The sequence below is a fragment of the Microtus pennsylvanicus genome, chromosome 14, assembly GCF_037038515.1.
Source record: "Microtus pennsylvanicus isolate mMicPen1 chromosome 14, mMicPen1.hap1, whole genome shotgun sequence".
In the NCBI taxonomy this organism is placed as follows: Eukaryota; Metazoa; Chordata; class Mammalia; order Rodentia; family Cricetidae; genus Microtus; species Microtus pennsylvanicus.
Window position 1 is genome coordinate 16,452,831 of NC_134592.1, and position 26,049 is coordinate 16,478,879.

Below are 26,049 nucleotides of genomic sequence, written 5' to 3' on the forward strand. Positions count from 1 at the left end.
GAAGAGAGGGGAAAAGAGGAAAGAGGACTTCAGGGCCCATGTGAAGTCCACCATTCTTATTTCCTTTGAAGACCAGAGACACTAATTCAAATCAAAGCAAGAAAAAGCCAAGGAGAACGAGGTGAGGGCCGCCAAGGAGAGCCTTCCCCAATGAGGTTCTGATCTCATACAGCCTCCCTTCTTTTCCTCTTTCCAATCTGCCCTTGCTCCACATCCTTGCTTGGGGGCATCCTGCATGTCTCTGGTAGTGAGTTCAAGTTACTGCTTCTACAGGGCCTGACGACACTCCCCCTCACGCGCGCTGCTCCGCCTAGGGGAGGCTGGGCGCCCCCCAGCCGCGCTCTGCTGGGCTCCCCTCCCAGCGCTGAGCACTTGGCTCTGGCAGACGCCCCAAGATTGTTGTGAGGAGTCTAGCCAGTTGGTGAGCGCTGTAATCTGAACCAGCTGTGTCCAGACCGAGGCCCCATTTGCATTGTTTAACATACTTAGAAAATGAAGTGTTCATTTTTAACATTCCTCCTCCAATTGGTTTAATGCTGAATTACTGAAGGGGGTTAAGCGAAACCAGGTGCCGGCGGCGAGGGCTCTGCAGTGGCTCCCAGCACCCAGCACTGCCCCAGCCCTCGGCGCAGTCCGCTCAGCCCCTCCGGAATCAAGCCGCCCGGGTCCTCCCGCAGAGCCTGCCTTCCTCGAGTCGCCTCTCCTCCCGCGCATCTTGGATATGCCAGGATTAAAAAGGTAGGTCCGGAGGCTCCAGAGATTGTCTTTCTCCAAGCTCGGGAAACCTAACTCCAGACCTGACGGGTGGAAAATGGCTATGGCTGAGATTTCCCCGGTGTCAGGACACTGGGAAAGAGTTTAGCTAGTGATGCAACGACACTGCTAATTACAAAAAGCTGCGCCGCTCGCTCAAGGTTCCATCTCCAAGGCTTCGTTTGGGAGTGGGGATTTTTCTAACAGTGTCAGGAGCCAGCATCGCGAGAGGGCTGCAGACAACCTTTCTGTGTCATTCCTCTTTCTTTTTGGAAAGGGTAGCAACTTTTTGAGCACTTTACAAAATATCACACTACATATTTTTTAAATTTGGGAAACCGCTGGCTAAGGCACCAGGCACCAGGCACCAGCCTTCGCTTTGCTGCAAAGGCTGCGAGAGAAGCCGAAGCCGAGAGAGTCTCAGAACACTCCTGGCTGCGTTTGCTCTATGTGTGCGATTCACAGAGGGCATGGGACCCAGAACTTTGGAGCCAAGGAACAGTGGACACTGCAGACAGAGACGCACGTAAGCAAATGCTTTGCTGTTCTTTGCGGAAATTGCAATTCCAGTCAAGTAATCCTTGAGCCTTGAGGAACTTTAAGGATGACATCTGTTCTGCCTTTCTCCAGCATCTCTTGAAAACATAGCTGCCCTGCACAGATCTGCACACTTTTTCTGCGTGTATTTGCATGCGGGAGGGGTGCTTGCATGCTAATACAAACTGAGCCATATTATGGTAAGCCATAGCAGTATTGACACCCTGCTTCCCAGACCAGCAATGCATTATCAGTGACAGACAGTTCTGAGAGTTGGAGGTTCTGTCTTCATTCACTTTCCTTTTGGGGGGGGGTGCTGCGGGGGCAGGGGAGGGGGATGGCGGACCCAGATTCCAAAGGAAAGCTTAAAACGCAAATTCCCTTCTCCGGTATTAATTATACTTCATTTTTGGAGGTTTTCTTTAGGGTTTTCATGACAAAGTACAGCTATTATTGATGTGAGTGCAGCAGAACTGGGTACTATTTCCTTCTGGAAAGCCTCTCCATTAGCCTGCAGCTTATTTTGCCCCCAGGACCCAGCCACAGCTCTTCCAGGAGGCTGGGCTTGAGGCTGGCTGGCTCTGGGTTGGCTCTAGTCTAAAGGAATGGGGAGTGGGGTAGGGGGAGAAGCCGGTAGGATTAGCGTGCCTTTTCCAGTTGCTCTTGAACTCCACTGCACACAGTCAGGCTGTCCTGACTCCAACATAAACGAGACAGGATTTTATAACCCCCTGAAAGGAAACTTCATGTGAAGAAACAGGAAAACATTGAAATTCATAATATACAGACTGGAAAATAAATTTGTTATTGTTCTCTCATTCCTTCCAGATATAAAGTCTGGCTCTTGCAAATATCAAAAAGTCCCGGGATTTGGCTGTGCACTTTATAAGGTCAGAGCTGTCTCCAGTGTTGGAGAACCTGGCTCACATAGGTGGTTAGACGAAACGGAAACGTGTCTGCTCAGCACTGGATGCAGGAGGACATGAAGGAAGTGGGTTTTCAGCTTCCAGTACATCAGGCTCAGTTTTATCGGGATGCCGCTTTAATTCTGGATCCCCTACGTACCCACTGCTGTTTCTCCTGAGCCATGTGACAGGGATGTCAATGAGTTTGTAATCTCTGAGCACTCATTCTGAGAAGGCGGGGACTATAGAGCCATGGTATAGGGTGGCTACAAGCCTCAGCCTCCAACCAGGTCAACCAGGTCTCCAAGTTCCTAGTCCTGCTGAGAGAGTCATTCAAGAGCACCTCCTCCAGGACGCCTCCTCTGACTAGCCTGTCCCTCCCTCAGCCTGACTCTCAGCACACATTGAGTTTTCTAGCATTTTCATCAAAGTCAACCCTCATTCCTGGCCCATGCTGCAAAGCGTCTAGCTCAGGTGGGTGGCAGCTCTGTAGCTCCTGCCCATTAGCTTGGCTCAAGCAGTGGCGTCCGGTCTATGCCAGCAGACTGAACAACACCAGATCCCCGCATCTGCATACCTTTTGCCTTGTGCTACGAGATGGTTCCATGACTCTTTATTCTGCAAAACATCTCCTGCACCTGCCCTGTGTTGTGGTGCACATCTGTAACCCTAGCATCCAGGAGGTGGAGGCAGAAGAATCAGGACTTCAGAGCCAGTCTGAGGCTAGCCTGGGCTACATTTGAAACCCTGTCTTAAAAAGAAAACAAGGCTGTAATGGTTTGTGACTTGTAACCCCAACACTCAGGAAGCTGAGGTGCAGCTGCTACAGATTTAGGACAGCTTGGGCCATACTGTGAGTTGTAGGCCATCCTGGGCTACAGAGTAAGACCTTGTTTCAAAAGCAAAACAGCAGCCTAAGCAACAAAACAAACTAACAGAAGAAAGAAACGAAAGAAACTCTGTACCTATTAAACACTCTCCTGACCCTGGAAGCCACCATGTTGCTTTCTGGTCTCAGTCTGAAAACTCTGGGTATGTGACGCAAGCTGAATTCTGCGTGGTTTTGTGTGAGACCCACTCACTTCACAGCTTGATGTCCTCACGGTCAGCCCTGCTGTTACACCTTTTCTTCTTTTATTTTAGTTACATGTTATTTATTTGTTTATATTGATGGGGGGGGGGGGCTTTGGTGCCTGCGTGGAGGTCAAAGGATAACTTTCTTTCTTTTTTTTTAAAATATTTACTTATTTATTTATTATGTATACAATATTCTTTCTGCGTTATGCCTGAAGGCCACCAGACCTCATTACAGGTGGTTGTGAGCCATGTGGTTGCTGGGAATTGAACTCAGGACCTTTGGAAGAGCAGGCAATGCTCTTAACCTCTGAGCCATCTCTCCAGCCCAAAGGATAACTTTCAAGATGTGGTTCTCTCCTTCTGCTACGTGGGTCCTGATCATCAGATTTGAAGGCAAGTTCCCTTGCCGGCTGAGCCTTCTCATCTGCCTTCTTGTACTGTTTAATTTCTTTCTTTTTTTTTTTTAAAGATAGGATTTCACTATATTGCCCAAGATAGCCTTGAACTCCTGGGCTTCAGTGACCTTCCCACTTTGGCCTTCGGGAACAGCTAGGACTACAGGCACATAGCAATGTGCCCAGCTTTCCATATTGTATCATGTTCCAGTTAGTTTAGGTCTGAATAATATTTGTACTTGTGTGTGTGTTTGCATTTTGTTCACTGCATGGACAATGGCACTGTGTCCACCTTTTGGTTATTGTTCAAAGTGCTGCTGTGAACACCATAGTACATGTGTCTGTCTGGTCCCGTGCTCAATTCTCTGGGGACTATGCTCTGGGCCTGCTGGGTCACCAGTTTTATATTCCCATCAGGAATGCACAAGAGCTATGCTCTATCCACATCCTCCTATATTGGCTGTTTTCTGTTCTGTGATTCTTTTAAGATTAAAAACATTACTTTATGCATATGAGTGTTTGATTTCTCTGGGTGCAAGTGAAAGGCCCTGCTTCAGTATGTAAAGAGTGACAGAGGAGGGTATCGGATGCCAGCCTCTGGCCTCCATAAGAACACACACACACACACACACACACACACACACACACACACACACACACACTGATATGAGCACAATGCACAAACAGGCATCTTACTGGGTGTGAGTGACACGGACTTTGAAGTTTTAAAGCATACTGGTGACCACAGTTTCACCAGACAAAAGCTTAGCCACAGCAAAGAACCAAATTACCCACAGGCAGAGCTGTTTACTGGCTTGTGGGTGGCCATGTTGGCTAAGCCATGGTGTCATGGCATTTCCTGCTGTTTCCCACTGTCTTTCTTCTTCTGGAGATTGCATGGGTTGCTCAGTCTTTGACCCTTAGGATGGAGGTTCTCATAAGTTACATGCTAGTGTGGACCCTGGGTTGCTGGGCCACTCAAACCTGGTCCTCACATATGTGAACTCATGAGGGCTCCAAGTTCTGGTTGAGTGACTTCCTGTGAACACAAAGCACCTCATATTCTAGTTTTCATGATTAAAGATACGGTGGCTCTTGATTCTGCAGTCATGTCTAAATAATGCTTAACTTGTGCAGATTCCATGCAGAATGATGAAAGACCTAGACAACTGGGTCTTTGGCCCTTTGCTCCTAAGTAGCAAACTCTTGTATTCAGCATGTGACCTAACTCACAATTCCAACTCACAAAGTAAGTGTAAGGGGCTTGTTCTTGTGGTGTGATTAGGGACTGGGTTCTCCCTTGGGCTCTGTTGAGTGTGCCCTCTCTGTTTGCAAGCACAGGATAAAGCCACCGTCTAAATGCCCGGGCAGAAGGAGGCCCAGGCTTTCCAGACTTAAACATCCCTTGGAACTCACTCACTGTTTCTTGCCTCCCACAGGATACTCACAGTTGCCATCTTGGCGCTATGGCTTCCACACCATGGGAATGCACAGGTAAGGTTTCAAGTTGTCCTGAAGCATGTCACAAAACTAGGGGAAGGGAGGCCAGCGATGTGTTTTAGAATCCCAGGACACAGGAACAGGAGACACTCCATGGTTCACAGATCTTAGCCCAGGCACTAGGAGGCTGAGGTTGGCCCAAGGTGATGTAGGCTCCAAGTGGCAAAGGTGGTCTTGGATCTCAGCATCCTGGCTCCAATTCAAGTCTGTTCAAACCAAATCTTGCTGCCTCATTTGTGTTCCTCAAGGAGATTCATTTTAACTTAAATATTTGATAGTTCATTGTGGTGGGGGTTCTTTTGTTTTGTTTTGTTTTTTTGGTCAGGATGCCCCCAGAATGCTGTAAAGGGCCCCCAGGGGTGAGTCTGTGTGTGTCTCCATTAACACAATATCTAGTGGAAAGGGTGGGGAGGACAGGGAGAAGTGGAGGTTATCCAAACATCCCAACGTACAGTGTGTGGGGTTGAATAATTCAGCTGCCTGGAGTGGGGGCTATCCCTTCTCCTGGGAGGAGTGTGAAAGGGACAGTAAGGTTGGGTTCAAGGTGAGGGTCTGAGAGAAGCTGTAGTGTCTCATTTGTGAAGCTACACAGAGGGCTGGACCAGGTGTGTCAGTCCTAAGCAATCGGAGGGTTCCTTAGATTAGCAGTTCCCAACCTGTGGGTGGCAAATCCATTGGGAGAGGGTTTCACAACAGTCACCCAAGACCACAGAAAAACACCGATATTTACATAAAGATTTATAACAGTAGCAAAATTACAGTTATGAAGTAGCATCAAGGATAATCTTCTGGTTAGGGGCGTCACCACAACATGAGGAACTGTATTAAAGGGTTGCAGTGTTAGGAAGGTTGAGAACCACTGGACGAGATGACTCAGAGTGACCTTCTGTTTGCTGTCTTGGAGATGAAATAAAGTCAGTCCCATCTAAGGCTGAGGGGCTGCAGGGGGGGCAGGGCGGAGAAACTCTCCAGAATGCTCAAGGGTTCATGGCTAGCACTGAAAAAATATGTTGGGGTGAGGCGAGGGGAAGAATTATGAAGTACATACAGAAGCCATTAGACATGCTCAGGCCATTGAAGATAGTAAGGGCTTGAGATGAATATCTTAGAATTTTAGATCTCAGAGGAACCTTGGCAATTTCTAATCTAGCCCCAAGGGTTATAGACAAGAACATCTAGGCCTGAAGAAGACAGTGGTCACAAGATCATGTAAATTAGTCTAGACATATATAATAACATACTTCTTCTTTGTAACCACTTAAAAGTAATAACAGTACCCTATTTTTTAAGAGAGGGAAACTGAGGCAGAGGGAAGGGGTGAAGAGAGTAAGGGCCCAGTGAGAATAAGAAACCAACTAAACCGGTGGCTTGAGCCCATTCTACCCCAGGACCGAGTCGGAGAGCAGGCCTGGAGTCTGGTCTCATCGGTTCTGTGGTACAGACTCCAGGCTTTTCTGGGTCCTTTGCCCTGGCTCTAAGGCTTGGAACCCTCAGCCGTAGCCCAGGCCAAGCTCAGCATCCTCACAATCACCCCTCAGCCCAGGGAAACCTGACCTTGAGGCTAGAGGCATGATTAGAGATAGGAGTACCTGTATCAGACGCCAGACACGTGCTAGGGGCCCTCGAACTCTTCCCGGTTCAGCTTTTGAAAAGTTAAGGCTGGAAAGGTGGCTCAGGCCACAACCCAAAGCACAAATGCTCACAGCACTTGGGAAGCAGACATAGAAAGACCGTGAGTTCAAGGCCAGCTTGGGCTACACAATAAAATTTTTGTCTTGAAAATAGAAGTAAACTAAATAAAAATTGTATATACAGTTCTAGCTCAGGTTACAGGTAAAATCACACCTCTCTGGGACTGCCAATGTGTGTCCTTTGAGCCACTGCCTTGCTGGAATTGAAATAAAGGAATGTCCCCATCATCTTTGCTTAGAAAATTGGTCACGTCTGCTATGTAGCTTTTGGCTTATGAATACAGCTGAGACTTAGGGAGAATTTCATAGGGAACAAAGAGTTATTTTGGGATTCTATGGAGAGGTAGGTGGACATCACTGGGGGTGTCTCCGTCCCTGGAATTAGGGCTGTTGCATTGTGGCTTCATATGTGGCCACGACTGCTCCTCATCACTCGGGCATGACAAAATCTACAAGGATGAAAGCGGGGTTCACGAGGCACTGGTGTAGGGGTTTGAGAAACATCTCTAAGTATGCAGTGACTGTAAGAACTTCCAAATAGAGACCCGCTTCCTGTGTGGGTGTTATGTATGCCTCTCCCTTCTACTCCTCTTCCCAAATGCTCTGCAATGCTTTTATAGGGACAAAGAACGCACGTCAAGTGACCTGGCCTGTTTCTTCTCTCTCCCTCTCTACAGCAACAGTGCACAAATGGCTTTGACCTGGACCGCCAGACAGGACAGTGCTTAGGTATGTGATCCTGACAGTCCTTGGTTCAGTGGGGGATGTTTGGTGAGCACCCAATTGCCATGACATTTCTGCCACAGCTGTTGTCCAGTGTTGTCAAATCTTTGTATGCCTTCTCCATGGAAGAACACAGTGATGGAAGGAATGAGCCAATGGCATCCTTGTTGTTCCTGTGCTTGTGCTAAGCATTGCCCAGGGTCAAAGCATTGGCCTCTGTTTTCAACAAGCATTTCTGTTGAATCTTTTCCCCAGTGTCGCCTCCACATGGTTTCATAAGCATATTAGCTTCAATGGTGCACATTTCAGATCCGAGAGTCCTCTAGAGGCACAACATCCGTCTGCCATGCTAATATGAAAGTGTTGGTGGGCCTGTGTTCCTCTGGGACTCGAGAAAGAGCACCTTTTTGCTCGTGGGAGTGGTTGGTGGGATCCGCCCTCCTGAAATTTTAGTTTCATGTCCTTCATCCTTACTGGTCATCTGGGGAAGCCCTTCCCAGACTCTAGAAACGGCATTTGTTCCATGGTTGTAGCTTGTCCCCCAACCCTCAGCAGTCAAGTGTCTTTCACATTTATGGGTCCCTTCTTTGACTGTAGCATCTCCGACCAAGTCTCTTGCTTTTGCTTTTAACCACTCACACAATCACACTGGGCATTCCGTCTGTAATCTGGGATGAATGCTCCCATCTCAAAGCCAGCTGATCAGTAGTAACCTGAATGGAATCAGCCCTGCGGCTTAATGGATTCCCAGGTCCCAGGAATGAGGAAGTACTTTGAAGAAGGGCATTCTCTCCCACGACATCTAGTGGAGAGAAGCTTAGACTCAGTGACTGTAATGACGTACTGGTGGACAATACCATTGCTGAGTGGTGGTAACAGCAATGGATCCTGAAAAGCAGGGGCAAGGGGGGTGGGTGCCTTATGCCCAGACTCAGCAAGGAGTGGTGAAGATCCAGTTTGAACTGGGTACTGAAGGATGACTAAAACCCAAGAAATCTCAATCCACAGGGGAAGGAACAGCACAGACAATGACCAGGCATGAAAAGGAAGCTTAGGTATGGCATGCTGTGGACGGAACACAGAGAATGTAGAGAGGGTAAGGTGTAGCCCTCTATACTGGGAGAATAGTTGGCTTTTTAATCAGATTTGATTTAGGTCAAATCCTTTGTCTTTCCTGAGTCACATCAACTGAGAATAAGAGGGGTGTCAGACGGCTTGGCAGAATGAATTGGGACACCCAGACTCAGGCTTGTATTTACTGTATAAAGTACTCCCTTCAAGGATTCACAAAGAGGGCAGGGGCCTTCTCGTCCAGCCTATCACTCTAACTAGAGAACAGACCATTGCATTCTGAATCACAGTATTCTCCGTTCTCAAGCTGGGAGCTGGCATGGGTTTCTCAGATGACATGGTGGGCAAGCTGCCTGGATCCAGGCCCACACAGAGCAGGCTCCAGAGCCGGGGACAGGGTCCAGCACCCAAAGCCAGGTCTGCTGCCCACTGGAGCCAGACTTGGGGCCTCTTTTGACTTCGCCCTAGCAAGCCTGGTTTTTCTAGACAGACCACCACTCTCCTTCCAGCGTGAGCTGTTCTCCAGCAGGGCTAGTTGTGGTCCTGATTGCTGGCACCGTGTGAACCAACTTGAAAGCAATGTTCTGCTTTCTCAGCAAGTACTAGGTCTGAGCCAAGTCTTGTCTTTCTGGGCGCAAAAGTCTCTTTCTCTCTTGCCCAACTATTACTTTGAATAGAAATGGGAATGATTCTTAGGCCTGCTCTCCTTTTCAGACTATAGGAAACACACAGGATAGTACCTGGAATGATTTTATATGCACAAGCACTCGTCTCTATTTTTGCTGTTGCTTTCTTTGATTAATTCAAGGGTGTTTTTATTTACTATATTCCTATATGTTAAAGAGCACATTTTTTTCTGGGTTACAAATGTATTCTTTCAATAAAAAATGAAGTCAACAATAGTCCAGGTTTCTGTGGATGGGGCTTAAAGAGAATGTTTGGCAGCACAGGTCACTTTCAGTCAGTTTAGCTGATGTGGGGAGCATCAGATTGTAATGAGTCGGGTGAAGCTCTGGAGGGTCATCCCCCTCCGTCTGCTCTGCTTCAGTATGCACAAGCTCCGGATCATGCGGGAGGCCACTGACACTTGTCTTTTCTGCGGCCTTTGCAGACATTGATGAATGCCGGACCATCCCTGAGGCTTGCCGTGGGGACATGATGTGTGTCAACCAGAATGGCGGGTATTTGTGCATCCCTCGGACCAACCCCGTGTATAGAGGGCCCTACTCGAATCCCTACTCTACATCCTACTCAGGCCCATACCCAGCAGCTGCTCCACCAGTACCAGCTTCCAACTACCCCACAATTTCGAGGCCCCTTGTCTGTCGCTTTGGGTACCAGATGGATGAGGGCAACCAGTGTGTAGGTGAGTAGTGCAGTTCCTGTCCTTCTACATGGCACACTTTCTCAAGCGCACTGTCAGAATCTAATGTGGCTTCCCAAAAGGAACCAGCTGCCACGAAATGTGCCCGTCAGACAGTGGTCTGCTCTCTATAGATGGCATAATGTTCTTTTCCAGATATATTTCTGGGTCCTCGTCTGACTCCGGAATTGAGTTTTACCCTTTACTTAACAGTTCTCTAGAAAACCAATTTGATCTTTCTGTCAGTTGACCAATCAATGTATCTATCCACCACCATCCATCCATCCATTTGTCCATCATCCATCTATCCATCATCCATCCATCCAAGCTTCTATCCATCATCTATCAGGCCACACATCCATCTCCTATCTCTCTATCTCTCTATCTATCTATCTATCTATCTATCTATCTATCTATCTATCTATCTATCTATCATCTATCCACCTTGATGATGGGGACTCTGGGGAAAAGCAGACACCGTATGCCATCCATCCACCAATCTACCCATCATATATCTATAACCTATCCATCCATCCATACATACATACATACATACATCCGCCCATTCATCTATCCATCCCTCTATCCCCTTTTTTTGATCTCATTGATGATCAACCTCAAGTTTTCTCAATTAAATAACCAATGCCTCTCATCAGACTCAGGCCAACACCCTGTCTTTTATGTACTGAATGGACTGAATCTTGCTGCCGAGTAGACTTGAGGGCCAACATAAGCTGATCTGGAAAAGAAACTGGGTTTCTTGGGAGAGAGCCGGTGTTCTTCTGTAAAGGAACCTTGATGATGGGGATGCAGGGGAAAAGCAGACACCGTATGCCATGAGTCCCAAAGGAACTGGCAGCACCCTGGAGAGCTTCAGATTCCGCTGGCCAGTGCTGCCTTGGAGTACAATTGCCTGGGGTCCTGCCCAGTCCTCTGGCAGGAGTTGGACTAAATCACTGTACTTGTCTCCAGTCTTGGGAGAGCTAGGGTGAGGAGAGATTGACAGCGAAAGCTCCAACTTTTCAGAATGAGCACCCCCTCTGCCAAATCCGTTTGGGCTTGGATCCCCATTACAGGCATGTTTATATAGGACACATGCATCCTGTTATTCTCATGTGGTTTGAAGAATATAAAGCACACATAAGAAATAGGAAATTTAAAAGAATGCAATAAAAATAAATATGAATTGAAATTCTAATACTTTCTTCCCATGGCCTTAAAAGTGTGGGAGACCATCAGTCTACTTAATAAGATTTTGTGGGTTTCAGGGCTTTGGAGTATTGGTTTGTAACCAACAACTAGAGAGACTGTAATGATTACGGTATATAAATATATTCATGTAAATGATGTGAATTTACATTTAAATATATGCAAACTGTATGTAAATATATATCCTTCAACACTCTGGGGAAAACTGGGTATACCTGAGCTCACAATTTGCATTGCTGCTCTCAAAGGACCTGGGGTGTATGTCAGGACACATGTGTACATGCTGATTGAGATTTACCTTAACTAGAAACAAGCCTAGGAAAGAAAATGTGGAACCCAGTCAAGCCACATGCCTCATAGCTCTGGGGGAGAAGATAGCATCTTGCTTCCTTATGACATAGAGCAGAACAATAGGCCATTGTAATGGGGAAGGACTTTTTGGACATTCTTTAGCTACAACCTCTCTCTTTTTGGAAAGGTAAATATGGATTCCAGCAAGTGAGGCCATTGCAGATTTAGGATGTGAGCCCAGCTCACAGCTCCCATTTCATAGAAAAGAAATGGTCCCAAAGGACGTGTGTGTGTGTGACAGATTGAGAGAGAGAGAGAGAGAGAGAGAGAGAGAGAGAGAGAGAGAATATATATAAATTATACATAAGTATGGAGAGGGAGAGAGGCCCTGCTCACCCAGGAGACACCTGGAGGGCAGATGAGCTGAGTGACTGACCACATGTGTGGTGAGGAAGGGGTGTGATAACAGCTTGAAGGCTGTAAAGCTTTTGAAAGGGGTCTCATCTGGTCCTGGTGTGGACAGGTCTTGGTCCCTCTCACTACCCTCTTCTGTAGAACAGCTGGGCACTCATGGCCTTAGGGCTCTTTGGGTCCTCCTTCCTCCCACATACCTCCTTCCAGGGACTCAAAGCTCTTGGCACTTAGAACGTGGCTGGGAAGCCTATTCATCTTGCGATCCCTCTGACGTCATACCGCTTGTGGTTCTGAACCTGTTACATAGACATGTGGAGCCTTTAATAATGGCTCTTTTGTAAGCCGAGTACAATCTTGGAACCCCAGCAAGGACTGGCACTAAGCCCATCCATTTCCAAAATGTTCAGCATTATGCATTCATAAGTTCTGAGTTCTGACTTCCCTTCCCTCCACCCCGCCGTTTCCTGACTTACCAAGGCCAAAGCCCCTATGGGCATTGTGAGAGGTAGTGGCAGGGGGCCAGAGCAGGCAAAGGCCTGGGAATGGCAGTTCTCTAACTGGGACAGGAGGCAGGGGGCTGGGAACAAGGTAGCAGGGAAGAGATGGTCAGGTGTGTGCAGGGAAGATGGCCTTCGGAGGTGAGAACAGGCATTCCTGGAGCCAGGGATGACTTCTTCCTGAGGAAGTGATGAGAATTCCATGAGACCCGGAGACATTTCTGACTTTGGTGGCCCATGGAGAGAAGAGCGCATCTCCTCCCCATCAAAACAAACCTAACGGCATCACTAGCAGCAGCCCCAGTCCCGACAGCAAGCACTGGTTCGGTATTTGTGTCTCAGGGTCATGGGTCCTCAGCATGTAACACAGTAAGACTGGTATTTATGTTGTGTCTACAAGGGGTCAAATCACAGGGAAGTTAAGAGACCTGTCTGTGGCCACACTGTGTGTCAGGCTGGGTCCTTGTTTGAACCGTTGATGACGAACCTGGTGCGTGGGCTGTGAAGGTTTATTGAAGGATTTCTGGAGAGCCAGTGTGGAAGTCAGTGTTACCAGTGAAGTCCTTGCTCACTCCCTTTTCAAATGACATTTTGTTTTCTATAAAATTTTGAACTGGACAAGAGTTGAGAGAACACAATGGCTGATTTTCTTCTTGCCGCCCAAGATTAGTGGTTGTTGGCACAGCCACCATCTCTTTAGTTTCTACTTCGTTCTGTGATTTGAAGCAAAGCAAGATGCCAAATGAGTTTAATATTGTAGAATTATCTAAAAAAGGTAAAGATTCTTCATTTTATTTTTATTTTTTAATTGTTTTATTGGCTATATATATTTTTCCCGCTCCCCTCCCTTTTTTTCCCCTCCCCTTCAACCCTTTTCCATAGTCCCCATGCTTCCAAGTTACTCAGGAGATCTTGTCTTTTTTTTACTTCCCATGTAGATTAGCTCCATGTATGTCTCTCTTAGTGTCCTCTTTGTTGTCTAGGTTCTCTGGGATTGTGAATTGTAGGATGCTTTTTTTTCTTTATGTCTAAAAGCCACTTATGAGTAAGTACATATGATATTTGTATTTCTGGGTCTGGGTTATCTCTCTCAGTATGTTTTCTAGATCCATCAATTTGCCCGCAAATTTCAAGATGTCATTATTTTTTTCTGCTGTGTAGTACTCCATTGTGTAAATGTACCACATTTTCCTTATCCATTCTTCAGTTGAGGGGCATTTAGGTTGTTTCAAGTTCTGACTATGACAAACAATGCTGCTATGAACATAGTTGAGCACATGTCCTTCTGGCATGGATGAGCATCCTTTGGGTATATACCCAAAAGTGGTATTGCTGGGTCTTGAGTAGGGTTGTTTCCTAATTATCTGAGAAGTCACCACACTGACATCCAAAGGGTCTGTACCAGCTTGCACTCCCACCAGCAATGGAGGAGTGTTCCCTCTACCCCACATCCTTTCCAGCATAAGCTGTCATCAGTGTTTTTGATCTCGGCCATTGTTATAGGTGTAAGATGGAATCCCAGAGTTGTTTTGATTTTCATGTCTCTGGTGGCTAAGGATGTTGAATATCTCCTTAAGTGTGTCTTTCAGCCATTTTAGATTTCTCTGCTGACAGTTCTCTGTTTAGGTGTGTACCCCATTTCTTATTGGATTATTTGTTCTTTTGATGAAAAAATTCTTGATTTCTTTGTATATTTTGGGGATCAGTCCTCTGTCTGATGTGGGGTTGATAAAGATCTTTTCCCATTCTGTAGGCTGCCATTTTGTCTTGTTGACCGTGTCCTTTGTTTTACAGAAGCTTCTCAGATTCAGGAGGTCCCATTTATTGTTTCCCTCAGTGTCTGTGCTACTGGGGTTATATTTAGGAAGTGGTCTCCAGTGCCGATGCATTCAAGTATACTTCCAACTTTCTTTTCTATGAGGTTCAATATGGTTGGTTCTATGTTGAGGTCTTTGATCCATTTGGACTTGAGTTTTGTGCATGGCGATAGATATGGATCTATTTTCATTCTTCTACATGTTGATATCCAGTTATGCCAGCACCATTTGTTGAATATGTTTTATTTTTTCCATTTGATATTTTTTGTTTCTTTGTCAAAAATTAGGTGTTTGTAGGTGTGTGGATTGATATCTGGGTCTTTGATTCTGTTCCATTGGTCCTCCTGTCTGTTTTTATGCCAATACCAGGCTGTTTTTATTACTGTATCTCTGTAGTAGAGTTTAAAGCCAGGGATTGTGATGCCTCTAGAAGTTCCCTTTATTGCACAGGATTATTTTGGCTATCCTGGGTTTTTTGTTTTTCCATATGAAGTTGGGTATTATTCTTTTGAGGTCTCTAAAAAATTTTACTGGGATTTTGATGGGCATTGCATTGAATCTGTAGATTGCTTTTTGGTAAGATTGGCATTTTTACTATGTTAATTCTACCTACCCAAGAGCATGGGAGATCTTTCCATTTTCTGGTGTCCTCTTCAACTTCTTTCTTCAAATATTTAAAGTTCTTGTTATACAGGTCTTCCATTGGTTTGGTTGGAGTTACTCCAAGATATTTTATATTATTTGTGGCTATTGTGAAGGGCGATGTTTCTCTGATTTCTTCCTCAGTCTATTTATCTTCCATGTAAAGGAGGACTACTAATTTTTTTTGGAATTAATCTTGTATTTTGCTACATTACTGAGGAGTTTATGAGTCGTAGAAGTTCCTTGGTAGAAGTTTTGGGGTTCCTTATGTAAACTATCATATCATCAGCAAATAGTTAGAGTTTGACTTCTTCTTTTCTGATTTGTATCCCCTTGATCTCCTTTTGTTGTCTTATTGCACTAGCCTGAACCACAAGTACTGTACCGAATAGATATAAAGAGAGTGGATAATTTTGTCTTTTTTCTGATTTCGGTGGGATCACTTTGAGTTTCTTTCTATTTAGTTTGATGTTGGCTGTTGGCTTGCTATATATTGCCTTTATTATGTTTAGGTATGTTCCTTGTATCTCTGCTCTACCCAAGAGCTAAAAAAAGGTAAATATTCTTTATAAGAAGACCACAAAACCAACCCCAAATCCCCCTTAAACAATTAAAATTCATTATCAAACCTATAAATGTCAGCAAGAATCCATTTTACCATGATATACCTATATGGATGGTATTTAGATTTATTGTCTCATAAATGCCCTTTTCCCAGGACTGGGGGATAGGTTAGTAAGCAAAATGCTTGTCTCACAGGCATCAGTGCCTTAGTTGGGATCCCCAGCACCTACAGAGAAGACCCAGGCATGACTGCATTAGCCTCTACCTCCAACTATAGGGAAGTGGAGATGGGCAGATTCCTGGAGCTTGGTGACCAGCCAGTCCAGCCTAATCAGCAAGTTTCAAAGTTCCAAGTTCAGTGAAAGACCGTGCCTCAAAAAAAAAAAAAAAAAAGTGAGGGCCAACAAGATGGATCAGTGGGTAAGGGTACTTGGTTCTCAAGTCGATTCCTGGGATCCACAATACTTCATCTACATGCTTGGTAAGGAGAGAACAGGTGCTGTCAGATTGTCCCCTGACTAACACACAGGCACTGTGGCATAACATGTGTTTGCACATGAACATGAAATAAAATATAATAAAAACGAAGACTTATTTGGTATTGAACTTTACATGAACACCCACACATATGTACCTGTACACACACACACACACACATACACACACTCATACACACTCATGCACGCACGCATCTGCACACACGTGCATCGCATCTCCCCACCCCCTGCAAATGCCTTTTCCCCATTGCTTTCATAGAGTCTGATTTGGACAGCTTTCCTAATTGCCTCAGTTGCTAACTCTGTCTTTTTTCCTTGCTACTTCCTTGTGGACACAAAGGTGTTTGTCTAGAGTGGCTATGCATAGCTCATTTCTTCCTCCCCGTTGGTGTTCTGGAAGCTGGAAATGAGTCTAGAGACTTGTCTCAATTCTGGTGTAGTGTTCGGAATATACCTCTTTATGATGGTTTGCCTTTGGGCTTCTGCCCCCTTCCATTCATTCCCTGGTTTCCTTTCATAAAGTGGGAGAGTCACCTTGAGCAAGCTAAAGGCTGTCTCTGTCCCCTGGAGCCCAGCTTTGCAGCATTTTTGATTTTCTTTCAGAGAAGCCTGTGTCCTCTTTCGGTAGGCTGACAGAGCCCTGAGTCCCCAGTTCCCCCCATATCCCTGAGCTTCCTTCTTGACCTCTCTGTTTTGGGTTCCACTTCAGTGGTGACTAAATTCTATTTGTTCTGAAACAGTATGGCCTCAGGTTGGAGTGTCTGAGTCCCCGGCTACAAGTCTAGATTACTTGGGACACTTTTGTAGACAAGGACATATTGACCCAAGAATTACAGTCCCCAAGCCAAGAATGCTTTGCATGGAGAAAAATGGCAGCTTGGCTTGGGAGTGACTAGCTCCACAAGGCTTCTGGGATTCCTGGCTGGATGCAATGTGTCAACCAGTTCTTACAACCACAGAAGATATGGTGACCAGATTCTCTAGATGGGGGCTGAGGGCAGTCGGACATAGTTGACATGGAAGAAAGGCTTTTGGAGCCAAGGTCACTGACCTGGACCCAGATATAGTGCAGATCAAACAATACACAAAGAGTTGTGAGCCAACTAAGAGCCATCTGGGGAAAGAGAGGCTGGCTGTGCTCAACTAAAAGCAAGGAGCGAGTGGCTTCCTAGTTTCAGGCTGTGATTCTGGAACCTTTCCCTCATGACACACTACCTCTGAGAACCAAACCCAGAATGTGGTTGCCACTAGCCTCTGAATGTTTATTCCTTATGGCCTTCAACATGTCATCTCTCTGGGTGACATTCTGCATAAGCCTGGTTTGCTAACCAACTTGGCTCAGTAGCAAGTTAGAGACGCCTCCCGTCACAGAGGTTTGTGATGTGGTCTGTTCTGCAGAAGAAAAAGCTGTTTTTTTTCCAGAGCTGTGCTGCTCCAGGGATTTCAGGGATCCTCCTGGCCATTCCTAAGACTACCAAAGCCATGCCTTTGGTTCCCCAGTTGGTCCGACATTGCATTGTTAGTGACCACTGCACCCAAGTCGGCAGAGAACAACAAATAACAGATACTTTTGGAAGATGCACGGAATTGGCCTAAGACACTTGAGTTATTTTTCCTGACAGCTAGCCAGTATTTGGTCTACTAATTTACTTCACAGAGTGCTTCATTAATTCCAGGCTCTCTGATTTAGGCACAGAGGGGAACAGCCAGGGGTCTGTGGTTGAGGAAGGGAGATCAGATGCCATGCAAGCAGCTAAAAGACAAGGGGGCCTGGGAGTTGATAATGTGGCACAGAAAGGCAGAGCCAGGAAGGCTCTGAAATGGAGGAGCTGAAGTTCTGAAGTCATCCAGACTCTGAATTTCTCTTTGGTTGACTGCTTCCTACTTTTGAGGCCTGGGGTTCTATGTCTTTGTCTATAAACTGTAAAACAGATGTAGCCATGCCTGCTTGTATGAGAACACCTCACCTGAAGTCTGCATGGAGTGTCACTCACTGGGGGAGGTTGCTAGGGTCTTGATGTGGCAACTAGAATGGCGAGTCAGTCTGAAATGCACCGAAGACCTAATTCTTTAGAAACCTTAAAAATGGCTCAAAGCTGAGCTTGACCACACCCGTTCTGCAGGCCGTCAAGGCTTTGAGGAGACTACTCAGAATCTGCTTCAAAGTGCCAGAAAGCTTGGTTTGTTTAAGTTATGAGACAAAGCCATGGGAAGTCAGCCCAGTGTGGCATTTGTTCCCAGCCCAAAGACAAGGCCAAGAGCATGTAGAAACCCCAGCCACAGTGTGGCAGGTCTGTGGTCAGCACAAACGAGGGAGGAACTGGAGACCTTCCCTCGCTTTTTTTCTGTTCTGTACTTTTTTTTTTCTCCAGGACTCCTGCTTGAGCTGTAACTTGAAGCCCAGACCTCAGGCTTAGAAAATGTGAATTGTGGAGGGTTCCTTAGCCGCTGAGGGATTTGGGACCAACTAGGCTTGGGGAGGAAATGGTATCTCCAGAGAAGCAGGAACTCCGCGGCTGGCTTTGGGCAGAAGCCCTTGAACTGCTCCAGCAAGCTTGCGCCCTGGCAGCCCTCACCCAGGGTTCTTCATCTGCTTCTTTTCCTAGCATCTCCAAGCCTCCATTTTTCTAACTGTAAGCAGGGACAGCACTAACCAATGTCCAAGGATTCTTCTGAGAATTACATAGTATAATGTACAAGAACGAGAGTGGTCTAATCCAGAGTCTGGCTCCGGGCAGAGGGTTCACAAGTCAATTACCATCATGATTTCAAACCTCACCATTGCTGTTGATTTCTCCTATCCCGTCATTGTGTCCCCACTGCCCTAGCGTCCCTAGTTGTTGCTGCTATTGTGTTCTTTCTCCTTTCGGAGGCTGAGGGTTGAGTTATCATTTCATCTCCAGCTGTCGGAGTTAGCTTGACCTTGCGTGGAGAGGGGCAATGTTGTTAATCTGGGACCACATCTGAAGCCACAGAGCCCCTGTCCACCCATTTGTTCATTAAGGAAAGACAGAAATATTTTTTTTTTTAATTGCAACCCCCAAATTGCTTAACTTCATTAAAAAGTCTTACTTTTCTTAAAAACTGATGATATTAAAGCCTAAATTGAGGTAGCATGCTGCACTATTAAAGGGACAGCAAAGAGAGCTGAGTAAGGACTGGGCTTAGGTTTACTACTTATTGGCTGAGGGCATTAAGAAAGTCAGTTGGCCTCTCTGATTTAAGTGCTGTTAGCTGTAAAAAGGGTTAGTATTATATTAGGCCTCTTAATCTGGGGTCAGTACATTTAAATCAAGGCCTCTAGTTTTATCATCCCTGGCTAATGTATAATTGAAAGCTACCATTGCCAATCCAGTATGTTGGTAACTTGCCTTGGAAGTCTTAGGACCCTTGACTGTATAAAGCCGTGTATTTACAGATCACAGCGCAGCTGGGGCAGTTAGTTTGAACTGCTTTTGAAGTCTTATTCATGCTTGTCACTACTCTAGAATTTACTGGAAGACATGATGTCTGCTGCCCAACCTTGCTATTTAGCGCATTAATAAGGACACACGTATATACACCGCCGGGGAGACAGCTTGGTCAGTAAAGTGCCTGCTATTAGTGAGGAGTCAAGTTTGATCCCAACACTCAAGCGAAAAAAACTGGACATGGCAGCCTTTGCTTCTCTCCCCAGCAAGGAGAGATGGACAGGGTCTCTGGAGCTTACTGAGCAGTCAGCCTAGCTGCATTGGTGAGGTCCAGGCTCAGCATCCCAAACGTAAGATGGAGAGTGACTGACAAAGCCACCAGACATTGACCTCCGGCTTCCAGATGCCTGCTTACACATGCACACACACACACACACACAGACACACAGACACACACACACACGTACATGCACACACACAGAGACATATGTACATGCACACACACACACACACACACACGTACATGCACACACACAGATACACACTAACTAAATCACTATTTAAAAGTATATATAGAGCTCTATCACACATTTGTCTTTTAAAATGTTTTGATCACTGTCTTTTCAGTATAGAGGTTTCCTTTGCAGTCCTATGGATTTTCTTTTATGTAGTATAAAAGCATTGTTTTGAGAAGGAGAATCCAATCATGCAAGACAGGTTTGTGGTACACATACACAGCTCTCTGAACCATGTGATTCGTCAGGTCCCCTCTAGCTCCAGAATGTTCTATCATTGCAAATCTGCCCAGCAGTGTGTGTATATGTGTGTGTGTGTGTGTGTGTGTGCATGTGCAATGTGCAGGGGCATGCACGCACGTGTGTATGCTTGTGCACTCGGAATTTTCTGCTAACACTTTCTCTCCTGGGCTGTTCAGATGCTACAACTCTGGTCTACTTTTGTGTTTCAAACAGTGACACCTTCTGCTGGGTGGCGCTAATTCTGAAGTCATCAGAGAACACGCCCCTTCCCTCTGCAGCCATAGCTTTAGTAGTCGGCACTGGTCAGCTGGTGGAGGCACAGTACACTGACTGGCCTCCGTGAGCTGGGTAAACTCCACTGTTAGGGTGTGGCCAGCTTCTGGTGTCTTTGTGCTATAGTCATGTCCCCTGTGCCCAGCATGGCAGTTTTCTCAATGACCTCCATGCTCTTCTTGGCTCTCATCTTAGGTTCTTTGGGCTGGTCATGTTTTTTGTAATTGTGTTTCATTCTCAAATTAGCCAGCTGTGTGTGTGTGAAAAGAGTGGTTTTGCAAGGGGAGGGATGAAGTGTGGTCACTACAGCTGAAGAACAGGCCCCACTTGGTTCTGCTGTGATGGTTCTAACCAAAGTGGCTATGCTACCAGGTCCCCAGAGAATACCTGCTGGATGACCTTGGGTCAAATTCACCTGCCAAGGTCAGAGGAAGTACTAAGTATATAGTGTTGAAATTAGTAGGAGGGGCATGGTAGAGATGGTAGTCTCAGTATGTGGTCCTGGCTAATCTCAAGCTTCAGGGTACAAACTGTTTTTCTAGCTCAGCCTTGGAGGTGGCCAGGGCTATTGTGCCTCCCAGTACACGAAAGTGGGATATGGTGATAGCGCCTTCGTATTTGTGGTCCAAGCTAGCCACAGATGCCTTCATATATATATGCATCCTGTTGCTGACTCGCTAAGCAAGATGCTGATTCTTCTCTGCCCTTTGTCCACTCAGTGCCCACTGAAGTGGCTCTTGTGCCATCTCTGGGACCCTGGTACCAAAGCAACTTGAATACCCTTGTTCTCTTCTCTTTTGAACTGCCAGTCTATCTGGACACATGGGTTCCACAGTGTTCTGTCAGGGCAGACTATTTGTGAGAGCTGTGGGCTAGGCAGGCTTTCTAACCAGCTTCCTTGAACCTCAAGCTGGAAACAGAAAAGAGAGGGCTCCCTATAACAGGTATATGCCTTGTTTACATCTTTTATATAGAGGGCATGATTCAGGGCTCGGGAAGTGGGGTTGGATTCCTGGTGGGGGCATTCCTGGCCCGCAGGCATTACACCAGCACCTGCTATGTGTCCACGGCCTGTGGCAGAGTGGGCTCTCAATAAGTTAAAATCTCAGGGCTGAATAGATGAATGGATTGATGGACAGATGGAAGGCAAGTGTGGGTGCTGACTTCCCGGGGAATGAGATTCCCCTCCTTCCTCACTTGCTCTCTCAGCCCTCACATAAGCCCCACCCTCTATGATTTCTCATGCTGTACTGAGTGCCAAGGGAGACCATGGGAACCACGATGGCCGCTGTGGGGGCCCCACACTCAGCATGGTGCTGGCATGTGGCTGCCCTGGGAAGAGCCCTGGGAAGCAGAGAGGCTGAATGGAACAGGTGCCAGTGAAGATCTGTGGGCTTAGATGGACCTGAGAAGTTCTATCCCTACTGGCCTGTTCTTAAGGACATTCTTGGGGACATAATGGGAGAGACTGGCTCCCACACACCCACCAGCACCTAGAGTCCCCCTCATACAAGCCCAGAGACTGTCTTTCCGTTGTGTCTCATGCCAACATGCCCTGGGAACCTGCAGTCACTCTGAGGCTGTGTCTGGGGAAGGTTCTCGGCCCATCTCCTTAGGATCTGTTTAGGGAGGGACATTCACAGAATTCTTCTCTCTGGGGTACTCCAGACAGCAGACAAGAAGTCAAGGACTGACCTTCCATTTCCCTCCAGCTTGCTGGAGCGGGGCCAGAGGGGAGATGGGGACAGCCTGAGCTGGTCCTGCCCTAGGCAGTCAGCATCTGGACTCTAGAGACGTCTGACGTGGTAGTGCTGGAGAGGCAATGATGCCTGGGGGATTTTCAGTGCTGTCTGACTCTCGTTCAAGTTAGACCATTTGCAGACATACAGCCAGACCTGATTTATGAGCTCTGCATATTTCACAGGTCTTTACACATCCCTCGGGAATCACTGAGGTCAGACAGAACAGACTTCACATCCGGGATCAGGATGAAATTGGCATCTTCCATAGTTCCTGTGGGAGGGGGGATAATCATTTGAGGGCAGATATATGAAATAATGCAAATGCAAAGAAGATTCCAGCCTCTGCTTTATTCCTGTTGGGGACAAAGAGCTGATATATGTTTTTCGTATCTGAGCCTAGTGAGGGGTGGCCATGTTCTCTAGGGCACCATCCACCAGTGGTGAAGAACTCAGTGGGGACTCAGGGGTGACCGTAGCATCTTGTACTTGTCCTCTGGCCCACACTCTGTACAGTGATAAATAGACATTCCTGGTTATTTAACCTCTCGAGGCCCAGAGGGAACTTTCTGTCTTGTTCACCATTGTGTTTTTAGTGCCTGATGAGGATCTGCTGAATGAGTAGATGAGCCACACACGATGAGTGGAGTCAGGAGGATTTGAATGAGAAAGAGGAACGGATAGCATCATAGGTAGAGTCGTCCACAAAGGCCCAACTTGTTATTGCTGGTGAATTCAGTCATTCCTTGAGTTCTTGGCAGGAGTCAGGCAAGTTGGTGGGAATTGTGAAATCTGACAAAGTAATCACCGCTCAACACTATGGTCTACAACTAAGGTCCACACTGGGGTCGCCCTAGCCAGGGAGGTCATGGATTTCCAGGTCCACTTAATTAGACAGATACCCACAGAGCCCCTCTCGGCATCCGGCGCTATATCAGCCAGATGCTGAAGGAGCATTCTGTGTGAATTCCACACTGAGATGGCATTTTCTGGCCTCCAGGAGGTTTGAGAGGGTTTTCAGGTTGGAGTAGGGTTGGGAAAGGTAATAGGTGGGGAACAGCATGAGCAAAGGTGTTGCGCAGAGTATGTTCATGTTATGTTCGGGTCTCCTAGTGGGGGGCAGCCTTGGCTGTGAGCTCACTGGGTCATCTGCTCTTTTATGTTACCCAACATGCCACATGGGCACAGGCTGAGAGCAGATAGACTTAGAATGAGAGACAAGGCTTTGAATATTGGCCAGGACTAGACCGTCTGCTACTGGGAGCCACGCAGCTGAGTGAGGCTTCACAAATGGAGAACTAAAAGTTACTGTTACATTGCTTTCAGATTTCTGTTTTGGAGGCTCTCTGCTGCAAGCCTGCACGATGGTGCACTCTAGTTCCCTCTCTTGCTGGTATTGTGAGTGGAACTGGATAGTCTCTAAGAAGGCCAGCAACTCCCTCAACGTCAAGCCTGCCTGTTGCTCACCTTCCCCAGCATCCCACACACACGTGTGCTATGCGCTGTGTGCTGTGATGGCAGGTGAATGGTGACTTGGAATCAAGTTAGTGACCGTTAGTGACGAGTGACAGGCCACTCCATTTCTCAGGCTCCTTATCGAGCTCTCTTTTAAACTGGAGTGAAGCTGGGCCCTTTTCAAGCCTCTCCAGAAAGAGGGTGTCTGTGGGTGGCAATGCAGCCAGCCCTGGGGATGATGAGCACATGTCCTGGTCCTGCGTGAACTCTGGCACTGTCTGTGTAGAGTGTGAGGAGGGTCTGCAGCATCCAAGTAGAGCACAACCCCTTGGAAATCCAGGGCCCTCTGAGACTGAGCAGTGTTTATGAGTGCAAGAGACTCACAGTGGCAGAGGTTTATAGAAAATGCCCTGTCTCAGACTTCCTGGACATGCTTCCGTTATCTGGATAGCTTAGCCTTTTTGTTTGTTTTAAGATGGGGGTCTCACTTATCTAGGCCGACTTGTTCTTTAGTCAAGGACGACCTTCAACGTGTGCTTCTCCTGCCTCTACCCCTGAACGGTGGAATTACATTGTGAGAACCACAAGCAGTTATGTGTGCTGGGTACTTATACATGCAGGACAAACATTGTCATCTGAGCCACATCCCCAGCCCAAAATATCTCCATCGTATCCAACTCCTTAAAGCAGGCAGAATCCCACCCAGGCCCTCAGAACATCTGTGCAGATGTTTAAAGATATCGCCACGCCCTTGTGCAGTGCGGGACTTAAACCTTGAAGTCCTGTTTTCCTCTCCAGCAGGGAGGAGGGAAGGAGCAGGTGCCTTCTCACCCTTCAGGACAAAGTGCAGGAGTTCCAAGACAGCCGTATGGGAACAGGAAACTTGACAGTGGGTTAGGGCTTTCCTTTTAGTCAAGCAGATTAGCACCAAGACGAGTCTTGATTTGGGGTGTGTCTGTAATCTAAGAGAAACCTGGAACAATGTGGCGCAGATGTCACCCCAGCAAGACTCTTGGGAACTTTCTAGATAAGTGAGTTAGCATTTTATGACTTGACTTGCAGAGAGCTCTTCTTCTACTTCCTGAAGTGGCACCTTGAGAGTGTCCCTGAGTGGCGAGGCCCTCTTCTGATCTTTGATCTCTAAGGACAGATGCAGCAGGCTTTCTTGGACCACCAGCCCCCAAATCATGACATGTAGACACTGTTAGTTACAAATGCTGGGCCTTAGTTTGTTTCCAGCTAGCTCTTATAACTTAGAGGAACCTGTTTCTTGTCAACTACATTTTGCCTCTGGAATTTTATCTTTCTTTCCTTCTGTATGTTCTTCTTTTCCTGCTTCCTTTGTGTCTGGCTGCCTGGTGGCTGCCTGGCTGGCCCCAGGCATCTCCTTCTCTTCCTCTCTTGATCCTAGAGTCCTCCTACTACTTATTCTCTTTGCCTGCCAGCCCCACTTATCCCTCTACTGCCTAACTATTGGTTGTCCAACGTTTTGTCAGACCAATCAGGTGCCTTCGGCAGGCAAGGCAAAACAAACGCAATACACATTTGCCTAGTTAAACAAATGCAGCCTAAACAAATGTAACACATATTACATAGTTAAACCAACATTCTACTTCACAACAGAAAACGTTGATACCTTCCAAGACTACGGTTAGATTTTAACCATAAAAATTTTACTTTCACTGACAAAAGGAAGCTGAAAGTTGAGGCAGTGGCCAGGGGAATTGTCAAAGACAGCTTTGGCCAACCAATCCCTCTTTCCTCCTTACCTTGAGTTCCTTCAAGGGACCATGGGAAATGGGGTGCAGTGAGTGGAGGGAGTCCAACCCCTGTTGAGACCACGGTGTGGCTGCACAAAGACGGAGCATCCTGGGAGAGCCAATTCTCCTGCAGGCAGTCTCCACGGGGAAATGTAGAAATAGCACTGCTATATGAGGTTATGTGCCCCAGATTCACTTAAAAACCTTTGGGTTCTTTATTATCAAGACAAACACGGTGTTGTGGAAAGAGATGGGGGTCCAGAAACTGACTATGGGCATGTCATTGCTTCGCTAGTGACTGAGGATGCTCAGAGGTGAGTGTAGAGTCTCATATGTGGGGAGGAGGGAGAGCCAGTGAGTAATGCAGACCCTCAGGCTGACGGTACCGGGAAGTCTGATATTGTCCCACGTTAACTTTCAGTCATGATGTGGTAAGCCACATCTCTTTAAGGTAAGTTCTTGACAATCAGTTCTTTTCCTGAGAGTCTAGATTCACAAAATCCTTTCCCAAACCACCATATGGACATATCAAACATAAGCTGTACATCTCCTTTTTACCCTCATATATAAGCTCAGAAAATAGTTATAAATTGAGTAATTTCACTATTAATATTCTATCCCTCCAATGATACCAAAACAAAAAAATAAACAAGCAAAAACATGGCATAGGAAACCCTGGTACCTCTGCGGATGGATAAGTCACCAATG

General features: G+C 46.6%; 1 protein-coding gene across 2 annotated transcripts in view; it reads left to right on the plus strand.

The window, feature by feature from the left end:
- Positions 1 to 308: 308 nt before the first annotated feature.
- Fbln5 (fibulin 5) overlaps positions 309 to 26,049 on the plus strand; it is a 70,599-nt gene continuing 44,858 nt past the window's right edge. The window contains exons 1-4 of one of the 2 annotated variants that reach the window (XM_075947748.1): positions 309 to 738; positions 5,107 to 5,161; positions 7,536 to 7,587; positions 9,764 to 10,018. In XM_075947748.1, the coding sequence (XP_075803863.1) occupies positions 722 to 738; positions 5,107 to 5,161; positions 7,536 to 7,587; positions 9,764 to 10,018 (379 nt within the window). In that variant the 5' untranslated portion in view covers positions 309 to 721. Of the gene's footprint in view, positions 1,280 to 5,106; positions 5,162 to 7,535; positions 7,588 to 9,763; positions 10,019 to 26,049 lie in introns of both variants that reach the window. The other variant, XM_075947747.1, reaches the window with a different exon arrangement.